At 39.6% G+C, this 26967-nt stretch overlaps 4 protein-coding genes across 6 annotated transcripts; 1 reads left to right on the top strand and 3 right to left on the bottom strand.

The window, feature by feature from the left end:
* The first annotated feature begins 978 nt into the window (after nucleotides 1-978).
* Nucleotides 979-5295, top strand: sqstm1 (sequestosome 1). The gene is made up of 8 exons (XM_027021985.3): nucleotides 979-1287; nucleotides 2377-2472; nucleotides 2656-2978; nucleotides 3132-3300; nucleotides 3715-3795; nucleotides 3951-4123; nucleotides 4302-4500; nucleotides 4675-5295. The coding sequence occupies exons 1-8, from the start codon at nucleotides 1119-1121 to the stop codon at nucleotides 4833-4835; spliced, it is 1371 nt and encodes a 456-aa protein (XP_026877786.2). The 5' UTR covers nucleotides 979-1118; the 3' UTR covers nucleotides 4836-5295.
* A 100-nt stretch (nucleotides 5296-5395) lies between these two features.
* mrnip (MRN complex interacting protein) lies at nucleotides 5396-9029 on the bottom strand. The gene is made up of 7 exons (XM_081699354.1): nucleotides 8863-9029; nucleotides 7723-7782; nucleotides 7531-7637; nucleotides 7214-7280; nucleotides 6911-7035; nucleotides 6634-6736; nucleotides 5396-5998 (listed from the first exon to the last, which is right to left on the bottom strand). Exons 1-7 carry the CDS (start codon nucleotides 8920-8922, stop codon nucleotides 5396-5398), a joined length of 1125 nt encoding a protein of 374 aa, XP_081555480.1. The 5' UTR covers nucleotides 8923-9029.
* A 1656-nt stretch (nucleotides 9030-10685) lies between these two features.
* Nucleotides 10686-20006, bottom strand: tcirg1b (T cell immune regulator 1, ATPase H+ transporting V0 subunit a3b). Of its 3 annotated transcripts, XM_081698814.1 has the most exons (20): nucleotides 19857-20006; nucleotides 18568-18687; nucleotides 18202-18280; nucleotides 17920-18062; nucleotides 17706-17801; nucleotides 17393-17581; nucleotides 17100-17182; nucleotides 16544-16637; nucleotides 16054-16266; nucleotides 15484-15634; nucleotides 15240-15379; nucleotides 14933-15090; nucleotides 14718-14808; nucleotides 14280-14398; nucleotides 13966-14179; nucleotides 13565-13678; nucleotides 12562-12639; nucleotides 12080-12200; nucleotides 11727-11898; nucleotides 10686-11621 (listed from the first exon to the last, which is right to left on the bottom strand). In XM_081698814.1, the coding sequence occupies exons 2-20, from the start codon at nucleotides 18682-18684 to the stop codon at nucleotides 11528-11530; spliced, it is 2466 nt and encodes an 821-aa protein (XP_081554940.1). In that variant the 5' UTR covers nucleotides 18685-18687; nucleotides 19857-20006; the 3' UTR covers nucleotides 10686-11527. The 3 variants fall into 3 exon arrangements, with proteins under 3 accessions (XP_081554940.1, XP_081554942.1, XP_081554941.1); XM_081698816.1 differs by lacking the exon at nucleotides 11727-11898; XM_081698815.1 differs by lacking the exon at nucleotides 17393-17581.
* A 376-nt stretch (nucleotides 20007-20382) lies between these two features.
* Nucleotides 20383-26807, bottom strand: prpf19 (pre-mRNA processing factor 19). Its single transcript, XM_035532418.2, has 16 exons — nucleotides 25464-26807; nucleotides 24725-24874; nucleotides 24542-24618; nucleotides 24320-24461; nucleotides 23904-23977; nucleotides 23698-23763; nucleotides 23500-23541; nucleotides 23303-23377; nucleotides 23078-23153; nucleotides 22766-22875; nucleotides 22524-22679; nucleotides 22250-22319; nucleotides 21954-22127; nucleotides 21790-21872; nucleotides 21565-21670; nucleotides 20383-21288 (listed from the first exon to the last, which is right to left on the bottom strand). The coding sequence occupies exons 1-16, from the start codon at nucleotides 25480-25482 to the stop codon at nucleotides 21191-21193; spliced, it is 1518 nt and encodes a 505-aa protein (XP_035388311.1). The 5' UTR covers nucleotides 25483-26807; the 3' UTR covers nucleotides 20383-21190.
* Nucleotides 26808-26967: the final 160 nt, after the last annotated feature.

Here is a 26967-nt window from a genome sequence, read left to right as displayed (position 1 = left end):
AAAGTGACCACTGTGGTTTGATCTCTGTGAGACTAAAGATTAAATTTTGGCCTACAGCAGGTACAGCAATATTGTGGGGGTTTTTTGTTTGTTTGTTTGTTTGTTTTTTGTTTTTTTAGACCTGTCAGCATGACTGCAGGGTTTAGAGTGGTATGTCAACCAAAAACACCTAGCCAAAAGCAGCAATGTTAGAATCACAATGTTGCGTCCTGTATTGACTCTGCACTCTGGGAAGCGTGGTCCATTCACACGAGGCATGAATTGGTGATTAGTTGCCTAGGAGCAGGAGGTGTGAGGATCCAGAAGTTGGTGGACATAAAGATGTATATAGCAATTAAAAGCTAAGACTAAAATAATATACATAGAAGTTTAAAATTTTGTGAAGCTTTAATTTCCTTACTACTAACTGCACACAATTTGCATAACCCTAATACAATTCATATATATATATATATTTCTATCATGCTTATACATGTAAATGCATTTATAACCTGTCTTGGACAAGAAAGTCTTCTTTTTTTCCTTGGGGTGTTTGAATTTGAGTTGGGTGATAACTAGGGAAAATGCCCAATTCTTTAATTAATTACTCCAATTATTGAACACGTATTTGCAATTACAAAAACTCAAATATAATAACTGGGCTGCTGGTGTAGAGAAATCGGGATTGTAAAAATTTTTTATAAATGTTTGATTTTTACATAACACATCGATTAACTCTACAGTATTTACGGAGACAGGTTTATTGTGATCTCAACGGAAGTTCCCCCTTCGGAAAATGCTGTGTCATTCCTCGGCCTTCCACAACCCTCCCTCCCCTCTGTTGTTGTAGTACCTTTGGATCATGCGTTCAGCGCAAAACAAGATGTGAGCTTTGTCCCGAAGACGCTCTTGGCCACGCCCCTTCAACCTACGGTGACGTCTCCGATTGGCTGTTCTGCTGCATAAAAATTGTAGGCAGTGTAACGGCTATAAACGGAACTGTAGACAGATTCAGGAAGCGTATTCCTCTGCGAGCTGTCAGCTGACTCGTGTTTTGAAGGGAAGTAATTTCTGCTGCGCAACAAACGCCAGTGCTCGACTTTGTAAACGAGTTGGTGGCATCACTGAGAAGACTAAAAATGTCGATGACTGTGAAAGCTTATCTCGTTGGAAAAGAAGACTGTACTAAAGAGATCCGGCGCTTTGCCATCGATCAAGACGTCTCAACTAGTTACGAGTACTTGAGTCGCAAGGTGGTGGATGTTTTTTCAAACCTCCGGAATGTTTCCCTCCAAATGTATTACAAAGGTAAACCTGAATGATTTTTAAAAATGTTAATCTCTTTCAAGTTATACTCCATTGATTATCCGTGGAGGAACAGGGCTTTATATTAGTCGATTACACATTAGACTGGATATAATTTATTACTTCAGTGCAAAGCGCTAATAAGTAGGCCTAAATGTCAGTTTATACTATTAGTTATTTGACATCAAATGAAAATCCTTATGTGTTTACCCTGGTCAGTCATAGGAAATTAGCTTACATTCTTAAATTAAACATGTTAAATGTACATTGTAATTAAACTACACTACTTTTATTGTTGTTTATATAGTAACTTTGGCCAAGCATATCTTATTAATTCCCTGTTTATCGGTACGAGACTGCCGGTTATATAACATGGTTTTGGCAGAAAACAGTGAGTGAGTTTGTAAAGGGATGACTTGTTAAGCTGGTTTTCCTGCATGTCTTATATGCATTGTATAAATATGTATGCAGCAGTAAGTTAAAAATAGAAGAAAAAAGGTGGGGAAAGTAATGTTTAAAAAAAAGTAATTGTCATTGACCAAAAAAGTGACTACTTTGGCCTTAATTCTTTACTGACACCTAGTGGCTGGGGTGTTTCAGAAATTATGTAGCATAAACTGGTTCGTTTGAGGACTAAAAAGCAATTTAAATCTCCTTATGTGAGCCGCACTTTTATAGAAAAAAAGTCCAAAAAAAACCCGCCAGAAATATTGATATTTCTGGTGGTGATCATTTTACTGGTCCTTTTTAATGACATTTTGATTAGCAGTGTTCTGTGGTAAAGGTGATTAGATTAGTTGATATACAATAATTGCTTTAAAACATATATAATTAGCATGAATTGCGAAGGCAATTTGTTCAGCTATGGATAGGGATCTGTTAAATTTCAAACATGTGTTCCATGAATGAACCAATTAACTAGAATTTAGAATTTCTAATATTAGATTCCTGTTTTAAAAGCATTTTCAGCTTCAATAAAGGAAAGTCCTTCTGTGGTGTGTGCCGTTTAATTTACATCTAGCCAAAACATGTTTTAAATTAATGGCCTATTGCCATTACAAATCCAGTCACTGGGTTTCTCCATTCTCTTAGATGAGGATGGTGACATGATTGCCTTCTCTTCTGATGAGGAGCTGATCATGGGTCTGGCGCTAGTGAAGGATGACACCTTCCGCCTCTTCATCAAGGGCAAGTTTATGCATTTTTGATATTTCTAATCGCATCCAGAACACATTCTGGTGTTTGGATTTGTTTTAAATTTAAAATAAACAAGGGAATGTCAACAATTTAGTAGCTTGGACACATTTAAAAAAATAATAATAATTCTTTAACTAGATACTAAGATTCTGTCCTGTTGTTTACCCCATTCAGAAAAGAAGGAGCACAAGCGTGACTTCTCGCCTCATGGCAAGCAAGGGCTATCTTTACCCCCTGCTTCAGGACCACATCACATGGGACCCCATGGGCACCACCACATGGGGCCTTTAGGACCTCCTCCTATGGGCCCACCTCATCACCCCCCCATGGTTCACCCCAGTGTGACCTGTGACGGGTGTGAGGGACAGGTGGTCGGGACTCGTTTTAAGTGCACTGTGTGCCGAGACTATGACCTGTGTTCCACCTGCCAGGCCAAGGGCCTTCATAAGGAGCATCCTCTTTTGCCCATTTTTCACCCCATGGCTAACATGTTTGAGGTAAGAACCAGCCAAGTGGAAAATATTTGTCATTGTGTTCTTTGGAAGGTGCCATCATTTTTTACTTTTGTTTCCTGTGCTTTTCTAAAAAACAGTAGGGGGGCGCTAAGTGGTTGGGTTCAACTTGTTAAACTCTTCTGCTTTGTTACTTAGTGGTTCCCTCGTGGGAAGGGCTGGCGTAAGATGAAGCACTGCATGTGGGCTGGAGCTCAAGCTCATGTCCAGGCCCAAAACCAGGCTCAAAACCAGGCTCAGCCAGGTCCATCTGTTGCCCAGCCTAGCTCCCAGGAGGCCGAGTCACAGGATAGCCAGGCTCAAAATGGTAAAGACTTGATGGAATTAATTCTCTATTTCAGCATTAATATGTAATGGGAAATACTAAAGAAGCAGATTAGATGCTAAGTGCCTTCTTCAGTAAGAGTTTACATGTAATACTAAGAATATTTATGCAGAAATGGAATTTACTTGCTGTCAAAAGTTATCAGCCAAGCTGGCCCACTGTGCCATCATCCCAGTCACCAATGATGCTCCAATCCAGTTTTTGTCTGCTAGTTGCATAGCTTGAAACGGCATTGTTCAAGTTATACTCATCTGTTCTGTTGATGTTTAGCACATTTCAAAACCCATCCCATGCATCTGTATCATTTTGCCTCGAGTTAAATTTATTTATTTATTTTTTTTTGCTTGTTCCATTGCCCTTTGTAGCCATTCCTGAACCAATTATTTTCTTTTACAGGAGCCTCTACATCTGCCAAGGCCAATATGGAGTATCTGAAGAACATTGGAGAGGGAGTGGCTGCCATGCTGATCCCCCTTGGTAGGTGCCCTCTCCATCACAAATGGACTGAATAAGACATCTTTGCAAGAATCCTTATTCTTAAAGCCCTGCAAACAATTTCTAATAAAGTAGCATCCTGCAAATTAGTGGTACACCTGTATATTTGCTTGGCAAATAAATGTGGTTCTCTACAGGCATAGATGTGGACATTGATGTGGAGCATGAGGGTAGGAGGACCAAAGTGACACCAACCCCCCCTGCTTCGAGTGGACCTCCTAGTACTCGGAGCGACGGAGGCCTCCTTTCCACTGGGGCAGAGGGGGATTCTACAAGTTCAAGCAGTGTAGAAGCTACTGAGGGAGCAAAGGTAATTGAATAAGACCTGTACTAAATACCTAGGTTGGGTTTTTTTGTTTTTTTTAAATCGCAACTCTTAAATTGTCAAATAAGCCAGTAATCAGTTCATATTTATCATAATGTTGAATTTACCCTGGCGAATGTGCTGAACAAGGACTCCCAATATGTTTTCTAAATTGCCCTTACAGGATCAGAAAGACAAAGATGAGGAGTGGACTCATGTGAGCTCAAAGGAAGTGGATCCATCCACAGGCGAGTTGCAGTCATTGGGGATGCAGGTGGATGGGCATGAGGAAGTAACCATTTGCCCTGCCTCTCTCTGCACCACCTCTAACCAAGGCCCCACTGGGCTGCGTGAGGCTGCTCACTACCCACACCTGCCCCAAGGTATAATGCAGTAACTGACAATCCAAACTCTTTCCCCCATGTCTAGCTCCCTGTTCATTTGTTCTCTGCATCTTATGAACCAATATGAGTTTTAACTGACCTGACATTCTACATGCCCTCTAATCCCCAAACATCAAATCAAATGCTCACAACCTAATTTTTCCCTCTTCTCAGATGCAGACCCTCGACTAGTGGAATCTCTGTCTCAGATGCTGTCAATGGGGTTTTCAGATGATGGTGGCTGGCTGACGAGGCTTCTCCAGACAAAGAACTATGACATTGGAGGTGCTCTGGACACCATCCAGTATTCCAAACCACCTGGTCCACCGAAATGAAGGCCTGCATGGTCTCAGAAAAATATTAAATCCCCTTGCTAACCCTATAGCAATTTCTACCAAGTCTGCCTTTCCTACATAAGTAAAAATTTCCTTTCATACTGCTGACAACAAACTACTCTGGTATTTTAAAGAACAGTGATTTATAATCTTTATCAACACTTGTCTTTAATGAAATACAACTTGTAACCTTAACAAATTATATAATGACTACATAACCTACTGATTAAACTTCTCATGTTTTATAAAAATGGTACCAAAAAAAAATTCAAATTGGTCAACATTAAGAAAAACATGGCTATTGAACAAATTTCTTATAGTCACTGTTTCAAGGCACCATTTACTTCAACAATATTTCTCAAATGAGTTTTTTTGTTAGAATGAATAGGAATCATTTGTTCTATTTTCAAAGTTTCGTGCTCTGACTGTCAAATAAAATGCCTCAGCAAAATTATTAAAACACCTCTCGATGATTGATTATTAAAACACTGTAGCCCCAATTGGGTAATATTGTTTGTAATATTAGCAACTATTCAAAGAAAAATGTAAAGTGTAACACATTAAAATGTGTCATCAAAGTCCTCATCAGTATAGAAAAATGTTCTCAAAGAAAGGGCAGGACTTGTTCTTTTGACAGGTACTGGCTGAAGACAGATAGGCTTCTTGGAGCGAAGAGGCTCTGATTTAAAGATAGGACTGCTGGACTGGTTAGAAGTAGTCCCAGTTAAACAGTGGCTCAGTTTCTCAAAAGCACGCTCGGTAGTCCTGTTACATAATCCAAGCTCCTTATCCAATAAAGATCTTCCACAAACTCTGTCTCCACTACCCATGTTGCCTGCATTTCCATCTATAACTTGTATATGCTTGCCTGGACTCAGAGTAGAGAGGGAGTGGTGTACTTCAGCATCAGCTGCCTTAGCACTCATTTGAGAATAATTATCATCCTCCCTCTTGTCCTCTTCAACAGTTGCAGTAGTAAGGAACCTAGTCCATTTGGAGCCTCCAGACGCCATGTTAGTTTCACTCAAACTCATAAAAGAGGATGTAGCTGCAAAAACATTGCTGGCAGACACTGAGGGATGCTTGGTGGTTACCTTGGCAGAAGGCTGCTGTATATTTGCTCCACTGTCGTATCCACTAAGAGCATAACGATCATGCTGCGGCTGCAATATAAGTGATGTGTTTCAGCCAAGTATTCCTCCATGCTCACATGAAAGAAGAGACTCACATCAGAGCCTGCCCAAGTACTTGAAGGCTGACCCATCTACTATTAGCAGTTTAATGGTAGTCTAAAGGCAGAGCTCAATTATCTTAATTTCAAAAAGGTTTTGTTTAAGTCTGTTGCAAAAAGAATAAAATAAATAAATCAGTATATGGACAAAGCTAATTATTACATTTTAGCTCAGGAAATATCAGTAATGAAACCTGCCCAACATGTCATTTTAAGTTTAGTTTTCCATTTATTCATTTACTTCCTGAGTTTAGCATTTCACATTTATCCTTTTGTGTCGGTACCATGGAGCTAGAATAAACTAAACAAAAAATTAGGAATTCCCATATGAGCAGCTATTTAGTCCAATGACTGCATCATATTTTTATGTGGGAAAGTATTTATTGCTAAAATTATTCACTTGTAAAAAAAAATAAACATTGTTTATGACCATGTGCAGATAACCTTCACTTGAGTAATGTTATTGTGATGGTTTCACAGGCATCCAGTTTCACTCAGTATGTTATTTAAACCAGCCTGAGCAACAAAAACACAGGTTTAGGTGTGTCACTGTCTGACATACTTTACCTCAAATAGTAGTTCTTTGGGCCTCCGACAAGCAGTGATAGCCTCACAGACTGTGGAGTGGCCTCCCGCACCTCCTGAAGTAATGCTTTTCTTCCTCTTTCTGCTAAAAGGAAAACAAAAATGAAATCCATTCTTTTCATATAATAGACATCTCCTAGCAAGTTAAACTCTTCACTTGATAAGATTCTTTACTTTCTAAATAGAGAGATTGACTGTTTATAATTAGAAATACTTATATTTATTGTGCACTGGGAGAATATATAGCCACTGGTCTGACCTTATATTATGACGACTTCTAAACCTCTCTCTGCCTGTGCAAACATTCTCATCCTCTTCGTTATCTTCGTCATCCCTTGGTCTGCTGTCCATTTGATCTAGAAATTTACTCCAGCGGCTGACACCCTGCATGATGATGGTAGATATGAGACAAAGGGGCTATCAACGGAACAATTTTGAAATCCACCATAAATGTTTGCCAAGAGCATTATTGTCATAGCTTGATCCTATTCATAAGACATCACCATGCCCAAGGACCTGATAAAACAGTGCTGAAGATGCCCTCCAGCAGAACATACTCTACCTGTTTCTCACAGCTTTGAGCATCACCACCAAAACCCTCTTCAGCTTCACACTCCTTCTCTTTCTCCCTTTGAAAAATAATGAAGTTACTTGGTACTGTGCCATGAGTAATGTTAGGTGCTATGAGTAAAGTGGGTGAGTAATTATGAGCGATTGTTTGAAACACCAGTTGTAGTGTTTAAAAACTACACTTTACTCATGGCACCCAACATTGTATTTATGGGTGCTTATTTCAGTGCACAGGTTTTTTACACTGTGCTTTTAAACTTTAGATGCTCACAATAATTCCAGATATTGATATTCAAAATGTATGCTTACCACTGTGTCCAGGTCTTTTCATTTTCTACCTCCAGAAGTTCACCACGCAGTAAATTCAACTTCTGCACATGGCGTCTACAGTCTGCACCAGTTCCTCTGCCATATTCCTGCAATAAGCCACCAAAATGTGGAGTTGGGGAGGATAAAACCCCCTGGCCTGCATCTGCCCAATACACAAGACTTCCTCCTTACCTTAATAAGTGACTGTTTTTCTCCACACATCTTGCAGCTCCATTTTTTGCTCTTTTTAACCTTAAGTAAAATAAAGTTACATCTTAGCTGGACAGTGACAGCTGATCAGCTGTTCTTGTAGGAAATGCATCTTGATGGCTCTGGCTCTTATAACTGGAGTTTCTCCACAAATGGCACAGATTTGACCTGCCAGATAACTTGCAATGTTAAAGGCTTCAGAAAGTGAGTGCAGAGAAAACCACTCAATGTCCATCAGTGGGCTCATTGTTTAAGAACACAATTACTCATTTTCTGAACAACACAATGGAGTTTGGCAAGAGAGTCATCTGGTAAGCTTTACAGATCTTTGGAGAGCTAGCTACAAAGGTTTTGTTGTCATGGGTGAGGTTTGGTACCAGCGTAGAAAACAGTCACACGTAACGTAGCCGTTGGATGCTGTGCAGGAGTGACACTAATGTGACATCACTGAGGGGTTGCTCCACCACATTCAGTGTCATGTAAACCCATGAATTATGTTCAGTTCTGAAACCTATGCACTGCGTAATAGTCCAGATTTAGTACAAGTGACCTAACAGAAATCCGATTTTGTTCTCTTTTCCCGGAGAACTATAGATAGTATATAGTAATATTACGTAGATGAACATTCTATTCCTTGACCGAACCATTTGTCCATTACGAAACATATAATCACAGAATTAACTCGCTAGTATGAATATTCCTATCTCTTGTAATCGTCAGTGACAATAGGTTCGCGTTAAACCACCATTTCAGTCACAGAACCACTCAGTTTCTACTTGATTCTAAAACAAATAACTAAATAGCGAGTTAGCTAACCTAGGTTAACATACTTTATTAGCCAACCTAGCTGGTTTACAATATATTTGTCATGTAGTTAACCTTAGGTTAGTTAACCGAAGTGGCTAGATAAAACGTTAATCGGAAATACTATTATTACTACTGCTACTGCTACTACTACTACTACTACTACTACTACTACTACTACTACTAATAATAATAATAATAATAATAATGCAGATTTAAAAGATCTTGTTGTTCTTAGCTAGCGTTAGCTAACTTAGCTAACGCAAATTATTTTATTTAATACTAGCTGACCTGATAAGGAGTTACATCTGCAGTTACCTGTTGTACTTGAAATATCTGACAAGAAAAACATCTCAATACATGAAAATCTTGCACCATGTTGGTATTATCTTGTAGTCTATTATATTTAAAAAAAAAAGTTGGGTTTCTTTTAGCGAAATATTTTAGAAATTCACAAATCGCGCCTTTCCGCGTAGGTGCGTCATTACGTTACTCACGTGACCAACTTTGAAACGAGTGAATCCCCGTGACCCTGTCCGTCAAATTAAAAGCCGACACGGGAATCCTGTTAATGGTTGTAAAAAACTAATCAAGCGCCGCTGTAATTTTAGGTAAGACGAGGTTTGCTAATACGTGCCATTTTACAGCTACTACTAGTTAGTTAGAGGTAAACTGTCATTTCCAATTTGTATGACCATTTAACATTCCTCAATCCGCAGTGTCACATGTGTATCAGGAATACGTCATAGAAGTCTTTACCTTAAACAGTGGACTCTGTAGTGGGTATAGCACCCATGGGTGTTTAATGATCCTGACTGGTAGGATCTATGAACTGACAGGTGACTCTGGCAGAAATCACATTTGCATTCAATGCACTAGGCCCCACCTGCATATCCCGCAGGTCAGTGCAGCGTTCTTTAGCTTCTATGGGTTACAGGAGCAGAAGACCAACCAGAGTGCCTGTCTTAACACCATGCCACTGGACACAGTGCCTCACCTGACCTTGTTTACTAACATGGTCCAATGAGTCATGGTATCAGTTGTTTTGAGCTGATGGTAGGGTTTGTGTGTGATGCAGACTCCATGAAGTCATGGACCCCACTTGTCAACAAAGCACTGTGCAGGCTGGTGGTGGTTCCATACTTGTGTGGAGTGTGTTCTCATGGCATGGTTCGGTCCACCTGTCTTCTTAAACACACAATGACTGGTGCCAACTACATTTCATTGCTTGGTAACCATTTGCAGCCCTTCATGGACTTCATGTACCCCCACAGTGATAGAATATTCCAGCAGGATAAGGCACCATGCCATCAGGCCAAAGTTGTCCAAAACTGGTTCGTGGGGCAGTCTGGAGAGTTCAGACAAATGAGGTGGCCTGCACATTAACCTTATTCAATGATGAGGTGTGGAAGAATGTGACTGGCCCCCACAGAGCCCTAACCTCAACCCCACTGAACATCTTTGGGATGAACTAGAACAGAGATAGCGAGCCAGACCCTCTGGTTCAATAGTGTCTGACCTCAGAAATGCTTTACTTGAGGAATGGAGAAAAAGAAAATCACAAAGACATGCTCCAACATCATGTATAAAGGCTTCCCAGAAGAATGAAAGCTGTAGTAATTGAAACGAGGGAGACCAACTACATATTAATGCCTGATGTCGCAGAAACACCTGTAGTTGTCCCAGTGTTTTTGTCCATATGGTGCATGTGCAAATCTATCTGTGGTCTATATGACTCTACCTTTGTGATTAAAGTTTTATTTCATTTTTAAGGCTTGTTAGTTTTTCATTTGTGTATCATTTATGCTTTTCATTATGGACCAGTTTCCCTGACATAAATTAAATATAAGACTATATTACAAAGAATCACCGGTGCAAGGCTGGGAGTGGGTTACACAAATCCTTCGTTTGAATAAATGAAATGATGTACTGTTGCATCTGTTGGAAGTGAGTCAAGTAACAAAAAATGCATTTGAATTAAAGTATTAAAATAAGTAATTGTAACATTAAAAGCAAGTTTACTTTTGCACTCACCAAAGCAGCTAGCTGTTAAACAAATGTAGAGGAGTCAAAAATAGTATGCATCGCTTCAAAAATGGTACTTAGGTATAGTAATGGAGTATGTATACTCAACATCCATCCCTGTTCTAATGGTAATTTATTGGCATTGCAATTTATTCCAATGCTTAATCCAAGTCCAAGACACCAGCCTGTTACAGTCTTCTGCATATTTTCTAAACACGGGGACATGGGTTTCCACATTGGCAGGTTTCTTAAAGCAATTTACATATAGAACTCTCAAAACTGTAAGAGACTTGCTTAGACTCTTGTACTGTATTTCAGACTTACATTCTAATTTTAAAGCTAATTGGTACTGTGTCATTAAAATACTTCAGGTAAGTCACTAAACAAGTTCATTTTTTAAAAAGACATTTTAAAGAAACCACATGGCAAGAAGAAAACACCTGGAAATAAATGCATTTCTGAATTATGAAAAGCACATTCAATTCTATTAAATAAAAAAAAAAACCAACCTTTGGTATAACCATAGCTTTGGCCTTTTCCTGAGCTGCGTTATCACCAAACCACTTCACAAACCAGTCAGACCAGTCATACACATATATAACATTTCCCTGAGTTACATTCTGTGCTTACTGAACTTCGGTGAAGTACTACAGCAATAACAATTGTTTACATGGAAAACAATAAATAAAGTTTAGTTGAATGAAGAAAAAGCTAAAAAGCTTCTCTCATCCTAATCCAAATACTAACCCTTATAAGAAAGCTCAAAACTGGTCAACACAGTATTAAAAAGGGATGCGTCACCATCATGAACATTGATCTGACAGAGATTTTGTCTTAGATTATAACAGGTTCAACATTGCCAACAATAAATTCAACATTACCATTTTCTATATGTTTGGGTTAAAATGTACCATTGCAGTTTCAAGTTTCCAAGAACATAATTATTTGACATTGACCATTAATTAGCTGAGGAGAGACTGATTATGGAGGCAAAGGCAAATGGATTGAGTTTGTAGCCTGTTCCACTGTAGAACTTGTTCTGAAATTCCACCCTGGGAGAGAGAGAAATAATTTTTTGTAAGTCTAAACAGGAGAAAATTCGCAGAGTGCAATGACACAGTTTAAACCACAAATACTTGTGCACGTGTTGCTGTTACCAGTGAAGTCGCAAAGCATGTAGAAAAGCTGACAGCCCTTCCATGACAAGTAGAATTGAAACCGTCAGCACAGCAAAGACTGCAAATATGACAGCCATGATCACACTTCCCACATAGCCATGCTGTGAGAAGGAGAACCGCATCACCATCACCCAAAGCACTTCTGACAGCTCTGTATAAAGCGCACACACACACACACACGTTAATACACACAGTAATCACAAGCAAAGATATTCCAAATCATTTGTTAACCACAAATCATAAACACGCTCACACCAACACTAAGCGTGTCAATTGCTAAGCCTTATAAATACCACCCCACAGACTAGGGGGAGCTCTCTCTTCCTACTCACGTGCGTGTGCCAGACTGAGTGCCCAAAGACGTAAATAGGAGGCTGTATTGGAGATACAGCCCAGGCAGTACTCTATAGTGTGGATGGCCTGGTGCATGAACACGTCTGGCCCATCAAACATCTGCCAATCAGCAACATCGGGGTGGGGGGAGAGGGGTGTTGGGGGTTAAGACAAACTAATGCATTAGTATGAGAAATATGTTCCTTTTTCATCCACCTTGTTATGCAAATTTTATGCAACAGCTTCCAAGCACTTTGTATTTTTACCCCTAGTCATGATACTTCATCTTCAGTTTTTTCAATTTCTGCAGTAAATGGAAACAATTTTGCTCGAATAGTTATCTGCTGGCTCTTCAGAACTATGACATTTGCCAAACATTTGAATGGGAATGTTTCACAAAAACATTTTATTTTGAGGAGCTATGACGGCATGCTTTTGTGACCAAATCCACTCCTGCCTATCTTCCCTATCATCCACTCACCTCGTCATCTCTCGTCTCCGTCTCTCCCTGTTGAACATTTATGGAGCCACTTTCTGCCAGTAGAGGGCGCCTTTCACCCTGTAGCACAAGTTAACAGTCAAGCATACATATGAACTGTAAAAAATACAAACAAGCAAATAAATGTAAAAAAAATATCATCATCATCATCAGTGGTATATCAGAGTTCTCAAGGTCCAGGCCCTACAGATTTTCCATCTTTGCCTTACCTGTGAAGACAAAGCGCCCAAACAAGTACATTAATAATTTAATCAATCATCGACAAGGGATTACCAAATCCAGAGCTGGATTTGGGATTCGAGGTTCAGATTTCCAATACCACTGACCACCAGATTTCAACACTACTGATGCAGAGGTTGTCAAAATTGTCAAAGTATACAAGGTTTCTGAGGAAACAGGACGTCTTATACAGATGTCCATTAGCAGTGCAAGCAAAGTGCTTCTTTTTTGTTTGTTTTTTCAAACAAATATTTGGCATAGACCCAGTATGTATAATTCATACAAAAATTAAATGACTCCTATTCACATTAGTGTATAAAAAAGTATGATACAAAAGGCACATATAAAATTCATACTGTGTAAATCTAAAATGATATTACTGGTAATGGGACATTGTTTAACTTTTAAATTTGTGCATATTTATTTAGCTACCACAAAGTTAATTCCTCTGCTTTGTATTAGATCATGAGAATGCTTCACAGTGCATATGAAATATCAGGTAACTTCATATTCAGATCTTAATATAGGTTTATAATCACATTTCAAGACTACAATTGTTTTCTGTATATAAAATGTTGATCAACTAATATAACATTTAAATGTACAGGTAGGGTATAATGTTTTTAATCATGTATATTACTTCATATGAGAGAAAAAGTGTAGTAAAATTGCATTTTAAAATGAACATATATGATGCTTCATTAAAAAGTCATTTAATTTTTACCTGCACATGCATGCTCAAATGCACAAGCGCAGAAACACTTACAGAGGGCTGGTGTTTCTTCTTCTTATATGTGATGTACTCATAGATGGGCTTCCCCAGCAGTAGCACAGGGACTGAACACAAAGCTACAATCACCAGAACCTTCTGCACTATCATCTGCAGGCAGGCAGACAGACAGAAAGAGAGAGAGAGTGCAAGAACAATTTGAGTAAGGAAAATGTCTGACCCTCACATTTCTGTGACCAAGAACTAGTCTATCCCTAACTCTGAGCAGAAACTCGACTCAAACCAAACTCCAACAAACATGTCATCAGAGCTTGGAAGCTAGCCAACCATTTGAGTATGATGCCAATTGGTGGCTATTGGATTATCCACCCTCACATTATTGACCCTTACTTTAAAGAGTCCAAAAGAAGTAGAGTTTCTGAAAACATCCCACATACCTGGCCTTGGTAGAGTGGTGCATTCTCGTTGTTCTCCGTGAACAGGAACATGTCTATGAAGTGGATGAGGATGCTGGGTGCAGAGTCAGAGTGCATGGGGCCAAAGGTCACCCACTTAAAAATGATCATGAAGATCAGGTAGCCAAACAAACACAGCATGAAACATAGTTCAGGGATCAGCACCAGAAACACACTGCTCATCTCCCTAAAGTGTCTGTTGGGCGAGAAAAGAGGGGAAATGATTGATCAGTGGGCATAAGGTCATGCTGTAGACAGAGAGCCAAACCAGACTCCTGCAGAAAGTGTGCACCCACATGTAGTTGAAGACAGATAAACAGACACCAAAGGTCATGTGGATGACTCCAATAATGACGGACATCTTCATCTTGTAGGAGTTGAGGAACGTGAGGTGGTTATTAGCCAGCCCCCAGATCTGAGTGGAAGAGACTTTACAGTTACTTACTTTCCTATTTTATCCATTGTAAAACTCAGTGAGGCACTGAACTCAAGTTGTGAGAAATAGAGCTCAGCTACTTAGAGAAAGAGCTGAAAAATAAAAGTTAAGAACCCCGTCTCATTCCATATTAACCATTACAAAATATGAACTAAAAATTCAAATCAAAATGAATTTATGTACTTACATAAAGACCTTATTCAGCATTATGTAAAGCATGCAAAGAAACAAATGCACACCTAAAATAAATGTGCTGATTTTTAAGTTTAACATTTTCATATATTACAAATACACTTACCGGATCGATGCCAAAAGGGTATGGCCCAGTGAAAACCCCAGTAACATTCGGATCCAGCGAAAGGTAAAGATTATTTTTGAATGTTTCCTCACTGAGGAAAAAAGAGAGTATTTCTGTACCAACACTTCCACATACAGAAAAATGTAACAAAACAGTGTCATTGTAAATGTCTGAATGTGTATTTGTGTTTGCACACGTGGAAGAGAGAAACGCACGTCCAGTTATAGTGCTCAGCGTTGGGCCGTATGCGCCAACCAGATGAAAAGGTGCTGAGGCCCCGGCTGAAGCACTCGTTATAGATGGCCCCAGTGTAGATGGAGAAGAGACCCATGAGTAGGATGAGGTAGCGTCCCCCGAACATCATACGCCAGATCTGACACCAAGCAAGGAGACTCAAATAAACACAGATCACCAGGAGGGGGAAAACATTGGGATGGACATGCAACAAGAAAATACTTCGTCTACTCATGTCTTGACGAACTGAAGAGGAATATAAAGAGTATGAGTGTCCAAGTGTGTTACCTCATTGGTGTTGTTTCTCATTTTGGGGTCCTTTTCTTCCAGAACCATCCAGAGAGCAGCAAGTGTCATTACAATGCCATGACCAACATCACCAAACATCACAGCAAACAAGAAGGGGAAAGTGATGATGGTGTAAACAGCTATGAAGACAAAGAGGTAGATAATGTCAAAAAAAGAGTAAAGACAGGAGATACATAGCTCTTTATCATGTGGCTTGTTTGCATGTGTCCATATGTGTGGTTACCTGGGTTGACCTCCCTATAGCTGGCTACTCCATAAGCATCTACTATGTTCTGGAATCCTGAAGTGAAGCTGTTGGTAGGAAAGACGGTAGGAGGAGAGGTGGTAGCAGGCAAACGATTATAGAATGAATCAACACTGCTACCACTCTTCCTCTGGTGCACAGAGAGAGAGAGAGAGAGAGAGAGAGACACACACACACACACACACACACACACACACACACACACACACACACACACAGACAGACAGAGAATGAGCATGATTAACCACACTACCTTGCAATTTCAGTCCAATATCGAACTACAGTTCAAGTTCAGACCAATTACATTCAGTAATCAACAAATCTAGAAAGTCTTCCTTAAATTTTTTGTACACTATTCGCTTTGGACCATTTTAAACCATACTGACATGTTTCATAAAGAATAAACCTTCTGGCTATACTGTGTCTTTGACATTGATTCAAATGTGTAAGTACTCTTCCAAATTACCTGCGTAAATACAAGTCATCTCAAACGAACTAGCTAACTAGTGCTTAAATGCAACCAGTGGCTCTGGAGCATTGGTGTCTCACCCCTCCCTCGCGCAGGGCGTTCTGCAGGGCAGAGAGTTGGTTCACAGGGCACCAGGCCTCGGCGATCAGGCACTTCTCAGTGACGGAGGGGCTGCAGAGGTTCAACACCAGCTGCACGGCCTTACACTTCTGCACACGCACCCGCCACTTTGGCAGGACTGCCACGGCCCGCATTAAGAGCTGTTGCAGGTACTGTTCTGTCTCACTAATCACCTCAGGAGAGAGACGGGTGGGAGAGAGAGGGGAGGGGTAGAGACAGAGAGAGAGAAGAAAAAGTAGAGAGAGGGAAAGAGGAAGAGAGAAAGAAAAAGGAGGAAGAAGAGCAAGGAAGCTTGAATAACAAAAAGGGCAAGTATGGCAAGTGGGGAAACTTGGGAATGTTTGATTTCCTAATTCTTTGTTTAGTACGCTGTAGTATCAGTGTATGACAGTGATGAGCCTGGTACGCCCTAGAGAACGAGCGCCATCGTAGCAGGTTTGGGAGACTTACAGACTGGATGTCCTCAATCCTGCGCCTCAGTTCACTCAAAACCTCCTCTCTCTCGGCCTGGCTCTCCGCATATGGAAACATCTGTGTGTGGAAGCTAGATGCATGAAAAAATACCACTAAATAATTTAATTTAAAGAAAAGAATATTCATGTAGCAGCAAGCAATTTTTTCTTTGAAACTGAAAGGTTTAATTTTTGTTCGCTTGCTTGCTTTTAAATAAACTACATTAATTAGGCGCTTTAATTACTACTTTACATTCTGTTGCTACCGCTTTACTACTAAACAAAGTTCTAGTCCATCCTGATCCTCAGTGAGAATGAATATATATATATTAAAAAATATGTGTTTGTTTGGTTTAGTTTTTAAATTTTTTCGAAGGCTAGGAATAGTCATGGTGCTTTTGCCTCCAAAATCTGCCACTGATGTTAAGAAAGCATGTTCCAAATTCGTGAACATAAATCTTAAACTACTACCTAAAACTTTTAAGATTAAGGATTTTTGTCCTTTATAGAACCTAATATTTCTTAGAAACAAATTAAACACCACTAAAACCCACCAATCACAGATCTTCTTTACTTTTTGTCCAATCTGATCCCCCCAATAAGAGATGAGGAAGATTGTCCACTGCACCATCTCCCCCTGAGACACAATAAGGGTGACAAACACTCTAAAGTAAGAAACATTTGTCTTGCCCACAGATTCTCTGGAGTTGTCAAATAACAAGCCAAAATCTTAATTTACACTCAAATACATCTTCAATAAACACAACACTCAATAATAATAATAATAATAATAATAATAATATTATTATTATTATTATTATTATTAGAAGTCTGCATTCTTCCTCACACTCTCAGGGTGTTCCAGCTTCTCCTCCATCTCTCGAAAGTCCACGATGATGTAACCACGGCACGCCCGCCACAGTAGCCTCTCAAAGGCAGGCACCTTCCATGGGTGCACCACACCCGCAACAAAACTCAGCCTCACATCCTGCCTGTTCTCGGTTACGCGTGCCGGATCAAACGAGAGCGGTGGTGTCTGTTGCATGCATGGACAATAAGCACGCGCATGCACACACTCACAGTCAAAGTCAAAAAGTGTGTAGGCCTAAAATTGTATATTAGTAGAGAGAAGCAGGGCTGGTGGGAAATGTAGTATGGACCTGTGAAGCAGTGAGGAAGTGCGTCTGAGTGAGCACTCCTTGATACTGGCACAGCTGAGTCAGCTGAGCACGGATGCTGTCTCTGTTCCTAGACACCTGGAGAAGTGAACAGAAATAAAATCTAATGAACACCAACCAGCAAGAGCTTCTTACTGCTAGATCTTTCCAGAATGCTGCTTGGTTAATGCTGTATGGCTGTCTCACTCTCACACACCTCCCTGAGCTCACGAGCCAAGCGTTCGCTCTCCTCCTCGATAGTGAGCAGCTCCTTGGGCTGTGGAGCTGGAAGGGTGGGTACCGGCTCCTCCAGGGGCGAGCGCAGTGAAAGAGAGCGCATAATCTCCTGCTCCAGAAATGCTGAGCACGTCATCCAGCACAGGAAGAACAAAAAGTCATCAACGTCTCATCCAGCAGGCAGTAAAAATGCCATTAAAGGTCCAAACCGGGTAACGTGACAAAGGTGATCAGATTCATGAAGACACCCAGAGTAACTCACCAAAGGTTTTCTCCAGCTCCTCACATCTCCTCACCTCACTGACAAACTTCCTCTGAAAGGCGTTCACATTTGGATTCAGCTAAGACCAAAAAAGACAGAGGGTGACTAAAGATGATGGCAAATGGAATTACTTGAAGCATCTTAAAACGCATGTTCCTGTTTCACTACTTGATATTTCACTCTGGAGTCTCTGCAGATGTCATGAGAGACGGCATCTGAGCTCTCAATTCAAATGGGAAACACATTTTATGCAAATTCATCAAAAGTACCTTACAAGTATAGTATTGATTTTGTGTGTGAGGTTGAGAAAAAGAAAGAGAGGAGGAGAGAGAAGTAAAAACATAAATGATACAGCCTTCCACTCACATCTCTAAACTCCACGATGCCCAACTCTCCCAGCTCACTGATGCAGTTGTAGGCAGCACCCGACTGCAGGAACAGCTGCACAAGACATACCTCCTCACTGCGGAACATAGACCCCATGACCTATGACAGAGAGAGAAAGAAAGAAAGCGAAACATACAGACAGATACCCATCAATCACATGTCAGTTTTTCCATATTCAGCTACAACTTTATTTGAGGGTGTGAGCCTCCATTTCCTGTGTAATAAAATACGACAGGCTCCATTTCTGTTCTCTGATGTGTAAACCAGCATGTGAGTGTGAGTCTAGCTTGTGTGCGTCCATTTTTGGTTGCAAACCATCATCTTCTCTATTGTCTAGTTACATTTCACTGTGCACTTCATAATCATCCTGCCAATCAGAATCTGTGTTTCTAAATTCACACAGTTTAAAATCATGTTTCCAAGCCAAAAAGAAAGTAATTGTGACAACACTAAAAACTCTGGGAATATATATTAAGTTACTACCATGCACCTTTGTTTATGACAAAATAAATGGTTTTCACCTCTCGTGAAGACACAAGCAATATGCTGCCTGTCCTGTAAAATTGTCCTCTCATGGGATTAAAGATCTTAATTGTTGTATTATATGTACATTTTCATGAATATAATTTTTTGTGTTTGTTTTGTTTTTACAGTGTCCCACCCTTGGAGTTGTTCAGTAAAGCGGTGACCGGCATCAGTCAGTGGTACATTGTTGAAGTGTTGGGATTTACAGAGGAACAAAGTTATTTCCTTTCTCGAGGCCAAATGGCAAAGATTTCCATACTGTGCTACTTAGTTCTACAAGTTTTCTAAAGACCTGCAAGACCAACAGTGGCATTTCTGATTACTTAAAACTTTTAAACAGGAGATGAAAATAATGTAGATAAAACCACACTCTTCCCAACACTGGCCACTGACCACTTAAAAAATTAAAATCCAAGACATTTATTAAATCTATATTAAAGTAGAATAAATCAGGATTTTCCCACTTCCCTAATCAGGTTTCGTTTTCAGGGTCATGAATATCAGTCTCCTGTTTCCCGTTTAGCCTAATAATGTCACCTCAAGCATTCTCCATGACACTTTTTCAAACTAATTATCGACTGAAATGCCACTAACCATATCACGCTGTTACCTTTCTGCATGTAGGTTACCAAAGTTATCTTCTAACTCACTTCTGTTTTGCTTTAGACATTAGCTAACTATATTACAATATCGGACAAAAATGAGTATTTGTATAGAAATAATATACATAATATAAATCTTACCCGCAGACAGTGAATGGATAATGGCAGCAATCTTCACGATCGTACAGCACTGGTGCGCACACCGACTATACACAGCGAGTAAAAGAGTAAGACTAAACCGATGAAGGGCGTTTAAACAGCGTCTGGATGAATGTCCAGACTAAAGCTAATTCGCCGACTTCCCGTTTCTTCGGAGTCACGTTACACGAGTCGTTCACGTGACACTTGATTGCGCTCTTCAGTGTGAAGGAATTCTGTTCGCTGAAGGAACAGGTCGAAAATGGACTTTGTGTGGCTTTCCGCTTATTTGGATATCATTGTTCATCTTGTGAATTAACGATTTTTGCTTCGTTTTTTAAAAATGTTTTGGAATACTATCCTACCCATTTTGTCTGTTATACATCACGTTGTATATTTTAAATTAAGTACTTTTACAATAAATGCTGCAGTTATATGCAGTTGTTGATCGGAAAACAGGCCAGGTTTTAGCATGATTCGGACGTCATGTCCAGTGTATATTTGCTCCATTTGAGCAATAGTAGACGTGTAATAGTAAAATATTAATTTATTTCACACCAGTAACATCTCACACTTTCTCGCACTCCCTATGTGTTTACTCATGGGACTAGCTAGATACATTTCATTGCACGGTACAACATGCATACGAATACCGACAACGGTCAATTGACCGTGGTAAGTCACATTAATACCGTTGTTTAAAAACAGCATTGCCTTTATTGAAACGTATCTATCATGCTGGTTTCAGGTCATGACAGCATATAAAAATTAGGCATAACAGACAACAGCAAGACTACAAAGCTACAAAGGAAACGAGAGAGAAAAAATTAGTCTGAAAACAAAAGAGCAAAATCAGTCACATCAACAAAAAATCTTTAAGTAGAACTCCACTATATAGTAAATTATGCGATAGTTGAGTACGCAGGAAGCCCTGCGTTCTCCTTTGCCACACTGCCATGATGTACAGCTTACAGACACCGACTCGTTTCAGGAGGCCTTTACAAAGTAATCACCCATCACTACCAATAACTGCAACAAAGAGTTCGCAAGAATGCACAAACAGGCGTGGCAAAGCAGAAGGTGCAGGGACAACTCTGAGACAACTTTATGGATTCATGTTCAAGTTCAAACTTCACCACAGAGTAATGTATACATAAATGGATCATAATGTGTCTGTAATAGCAGATACAGACTAAAAAGTAAAGAAATCATCAGAGTTCTGTCTTCCTTATGTGGACAGGTTCTACTGCTCTTGGAATTTGTGTCTCCCACTAAAATAGATTGTGGGCTAGAATATAATTTCTATCCTTTTCACTTAATCCATTTCCTTTTCTGCTCTACAGGCTGTAGAACTTGAGGCTTCTGTCCATTCCAGTGGAGGACAGGAACTGGGCATGCTCACCAAACGCCACTCCCGTAACCAGACCAGTGTGATCTTTTGGGAAGGGACACATGACAAACAAAACAAGAAAAAAAAGACAACAAAGAAATTCCACTGTTAATCATTTGTTACTCAGAAACATAAGAATGTGACAATATTCAAACTTTAAAACATTAACTGTGTATATGTTTTAAATAAGGGAAGCAGCAAGTATAAAAAGCCAAGCTAGTATGAGACATCACTAACACTTACAAACTAAAAATGTCACCTGTATCAGCAATAGAACATTTTTATTAAAATCTGCACAAATGGTGTTAAGGTTACTCTCACCAGTAAAGTTGAGGACCTCAGACCACTGTTTGCAAATGTAAACTCGGATATCAGATCCTCCAACAGCCAGATATGTTCCACTTTGGTCAAATACCAGTGACTTCACCTGTAGAGGAAGAAAAAAACAAAAAAACAACAACAAAAAAAACCACAATAAGATTAAAATGCACACTTCATAATAAAAAATAATGTAACAGCAACAAAATAACTACAAAACATGGTGACCTCGTAGTTATTGTCCAAGGTGATGGTCTTAAAGTTCTTCAGCTTTCTCAAATCCCACAGCTTCAGAGAGCTATCCTGAGCACCTACAAGACAGGACAAGGAGAATGACTTCAGCAAAGAAAAACAACAACAAAGGCCATAATAGGAAGTTGTGTCCAACATACCAGTGGCCAGATAGTATCCGTTCTCAGAGAAGGCGATGGCTGTGACGGGGCCGGAGTGGCCAGGGAAGTTTGCCACATTGGTGCGCTCCTTCAGGTCCCAGATCTTAATCTGCGAATCCGCCGTGCCAGTGCCGAAAATCAACCCATCAGGGTGGAACTGAGCACAGGTAAGTGCTGTGGCCACAGGGGAAAGGAAACGAGGTTACACCAAATGCTGGTGAGCAGCTAGAATGAGGGACTGCTAAAAGTACTTGTGTGTATAAAGATTTTTTTTTATGGAGATATAAATTATGTACCGCATCCTGCTGTCTCATCAGTGACTTTGGTGAGAACACGACCGGTCTGAATATCGGAAAAGGCCCAGTACTAAACGGGGGGAAAAAATTCGAGCTGAATGTTAACCAAAGAAAAAACAAAACACAGACACACATCACTATAATTTACTTAAATCAAATGTAGTTTACTTTTTCCACTGCAGGTAAAACGTATAACGGTATGGACCACCTAAGGAAACGGGTCATTTTCACATGCCTGAGTGTCCATGCACGCATACATGTGTAAAAATATTACCTGATCCTCAGAGGAACTGAGCAGGTAGTCACCAGTAGCATGGAGGGAGAGGCCAGTAACCCCTGCCTCATGGGCCCTCACCACCTGCACACAGTTGCCTCCCGACACAGACCAGACACGAATAGTGCTGTCTGGGGATGCTGAGAACACCACCGACTACCAATAAGGAAAGCAAGATGAAGTTAACAAAAGTACAGAGAACCATGTGCATGTGTGCTATGGCTTCGAGCAAAACTACCTACCTGGGATGGATGGTAGATGACAGATGTGACCTTTTTGGTGTGGCCTTTGAGAGTGGCTACAATCTGCTCCTCACGGCGATCAAACACCACCACATTCTTATCTGCCCCACCTGAAGGGAGAGAGAACCAGCAAGAGGGTTAACGCAGAGTCGTAGATGTATGCATTTCACAACAGGTATGTTGATCTGGCAACTTTTGTCAATGTCGATAACAGCATAAGTTATACAATTTAAACAGAGTTTTTTTTCCTATACTTGTGGTATGAATCATTTGTTTTTGTGACATAATTCATATTTGTCTGTGTTTGTATACCTGTGAGCACTTTGTTGGTATCTGTGGGGCAGAGATCCAGAGCAAGAATTCCAGGGATACTGGCACTGTGAAGACCCTGAACAACAGAGAAAGAGGATTAATTAATTATACCTGGAACAATACTATAGGATAGTACATTTACCATGGAACTGAGTCACATGGTCATAGCAGGCACGCATGCTATCAGATACAGAAAGAGATGCATTAAAATTAACAGCAACTTACAGCATGGGAGGCTACTTGGCGATACTTGGTAAGATCCTCAGCTCTAACCAGCTCTTCTGGCACAGTCTTTCCCCTCTGAAATAAATAAATAAAATAAAACCAATTAATCAACCAACCAACCATTATCCAAAAGTACAGCCAAGTACTATCTGATCTGCAGTACAAATTCAACTGCCTTTACAAACTATTACTGTTACCTTCTTTCTCTCTGTGGTCAGGACAGTGGCCTTGTCTTGCAGCTAGGAGAAAGGACAAAAGCAAAATGTCACTTGTTAACTATATTGAACTATATTGACAATGCATCCCTGTATATATAAAACCCATTTATGGTAGACATAGGAAACAGATGGTGGTCACTTGGCAGCCAGAAGATGATGTGGTAGTGACAGCCATACCTTCTGTATGATCTCCGGAGTCATTCCCACTTGTTCGCTAACCTCCATGGGCTCACCACCCGCACCCTGAGGATCACAAATTTCAACAGCTCTTTACATGAACATATACATTTGCTGTCTCTAAACTCAGCTGTCTTTGAGACTACAGAAACAGCCAAGTCCATATATTGCAGATGAAGTGTAATAACTCGGTACAAATCACTGACCACAATGGCAGGCTGGGAGGTGGGAGCAGCCTGAGGAGCAACCAATCCAGCTTGAGGTTTGAGAGTGGCCAAGGCTGCAAAGGCAAGGAGCAAAGGCATTAAAAACATCTAAACGCAAAGATGCTGTTAGCGTGCGTGTTTACATACACGTGCTGAACATGCACACTGAGTTTCTGTTTCATCCTTATCCTTTACCACATTATTAAATATAATTTTCCAGGAAATACAGCTGCAAACTAACATTTTAGGAAATGTGAACCAAGCTGGAGAAGGCATCAGACATCATGATCTAATTTCATTTCACTAAATTTTAATTTCTGAGTGAAATCTGTTTATATCATATCACGAAAATCCAATTAAAACCACAAAAAAAAAATTCAAATAAGCATTCGAAGACCAAGGTAAGTGGGGCTCACCCTCTCTGGCTGCAGTGACCTCTTTAGTAAGGCGAGCAATAACTCTGCAAGCAGCATCATGCTGGTAGAGTGCATGAGACAGCTCCTGGCGTGTCGTCTGGAGCTGCTGGCGCAGCGTAAAGCTGTGCAACATTACTGCATCCTGACGGAAGGGAAAAAGAGCATGTGGGTCATTCTTACACTAAACAGAGACAATCAAAAATACTGGGGTAGCTCACTCACCCACTCATCCTGCAGAGATTTCAGAATTGCAGGGATGCTGGTAGCAGATGGTGCCTTGGGCCGAATGGGGTGAGAGACTTATGGACCAAAAAAAAACAGAACAAAACCCATCAAGTTGACACACGTTAGCATAAATGCTATACTTTGACCAGCCAAATGAACCTGTAATGATTGTACTCTTACCCTTGATGTCAACAAGCTGCTCCTCAGATAGAGGCTGTCCATTGATCGGATCTGCGCCATTCTCAGCGATGTATTTCTCGATCAGGCGGCGTTCAAATACTTGATTGGAGACCGGAGAGACGCAAGGGTGTTCCGGTACCTCATTTGAGACTAGAAAGAACAGAAGAAGGAAACGTATCTAAAGAGGATTGTAAACAGAAAATTCTGTGTTTAAGGTAAACCATATCGTGAAAACCAAGGTGGACTGCGACATATCTTCGATGCACCATTATCAAATGAAATGTTAAGTCTGTATTTGCAAGAATTACGATAAAAAACAAACAAAAAAAACCTGGGGTTCGTTTTGTGCTCGTGCACGACTCCAACAATCTGGGTTTTAGGGTATTTTGATCAAGAAAATCGATCACGTTAACGATGCATTTTAAACATATTAATATATGATTTGCGACCTCGCTATCTAGGTAGCTAACAAATCAGCTAGTTAGACGCGACTTTGTTAAAAGTTAGCTAGCTAGCTAACGTTACAAACTATATTGTTATCGAATAAACGACCCAGTGATGTTAAATCATTCATTTCGCTATGAGAACCTCATTTCACTATTTAGATGGTGATCTGGTTCCAGTTAAGTGAATGTAATGCTAGCTAGATTAGGTAAGTAGCTACCCAAGAAAAAGCACATCACGCTAACAAATGCTATTTTAGCTAGCTAGCAACTTGAGAAAGATTAATTCCACTTACTTGCACACACCAAAGACATTTTCGATACGCAGTTTCTCTCGTTTTATTTCATGTAGAACACTCTTACAGAAGATACAGTAGATTTAAAACGAAAATACGCTTGTTTAATTGAACCCAAGTTCATACATGCCCACAATCGAACACGTTGAGACTCTCGACCGCTCAAAAAGCAGGACAATGCATTGCATCATGGGATATATGGTCCTCCAAAAATCAGCCCGCAAAAGGGTCATGAGACATTATTTAAAATACATAAGCGGCCAGCACGATATCCTCTTTGGTTGTTTTTAGTCAAAATATAAGACACATTCAAGTGATTATATGTCACTGTAAACTATAAACCTAAATAATTGACTCATTCTGGACTTTAGGCCCAGTGCCATTTAATCGCAATAGACTCCTGTACTGTATACGACGCCCTCTACTGGTGTAAATCAGAAAAATATTACAAAAAGCATTACAACACACACATACTGGTTATATAGGTTTAGCATTTATAAAGGGATGGGTTGTAGCCAGTTATCTTGTGACGTCACTGTGAAAAACAGGAAAAGGGGATGGTTCATTACCAAACTTATATTTCTGAAGATAAACTTTAGCAAGTAAAAATTTGATTACCAAAATTAAAAAAAAATCTATTTTATCTAATGTAATAGCTAAAATACCAAATAATCTTATTTAAAGGGGAAAAGAAAATGCTGCTTATATAGGTTTGAATCAGTATCATACCAGAATATAGCTGGATGGGTACAAGGCCACAAATGCATAAAATATTCAAATTTGCTTCAGAAAAAGAGCAGCTGGTGTCCAAATCCTCAACAAATCTAGCAAGAAAGATATTAAGTATTTATAATGTTACTTCCCTCACTTTGTTAATAAAAATTTGAAAGGATATGGCCATACTTTGTTCCAGAGGACTCCATCACATCATACCAGTAAGATATATGGTGTCAACAGACTACGTCCATAAAAGTGTTTTATTTTTATTTTTTTTAATTACCATTCTCAAAAGGACAAACATTTCCCACTGCCGACTAACGAGGATTTAAAAGTGAAACAGGACATGAAAGACCAGAACTCAACAGCATTGCAACAATTGGAAGTACTGCATCAAAAGAACAGAGTATTCATTTGGAATTATTGGAATGTCATATATTAAGAAGGTCTAATTATTAGAGCTGCATATTGGGATTAAATAATTGACTGACCAAAAAGAAAATTTTAAATAGCATATAGAACTAAATGTGTTTTAAAAAAAGTCACACCTAATATAAATCAATCAATGCCTTTGATGTGCTAATGGTACTCACTGTGCATATTTATATATTTTATATATATATTTATATATTTTATATATATATATATATATATATATATATATATATATATATATATATATATATATATATATATATATATATATATATATATATATATATATAAAAATTATATAAAAATAAATAAATAAAAGGCAACAGTGGTTCTTCTTGTAATTGGAGCACTA

Source organism: Electrophorus electricus, chromosome 16, assembly GCF_041902795.1.
Source record: "Electrophorus electricus isolate QZ-2024a chromosome 16, ASM4190279v1, whole genome shotgun sequence".
NCBI lineage: Eukaryota > Metazoa > Chordata > Actinopteri > Gymnotiformes > Gymnotidae > Electrophorus > Electrophorus electricus.
The sequence above is the reverse complement of the archived record's forward strand: the minus strand, read 5'-3'. Positions and strand labels throughout refer to the sequence as shown.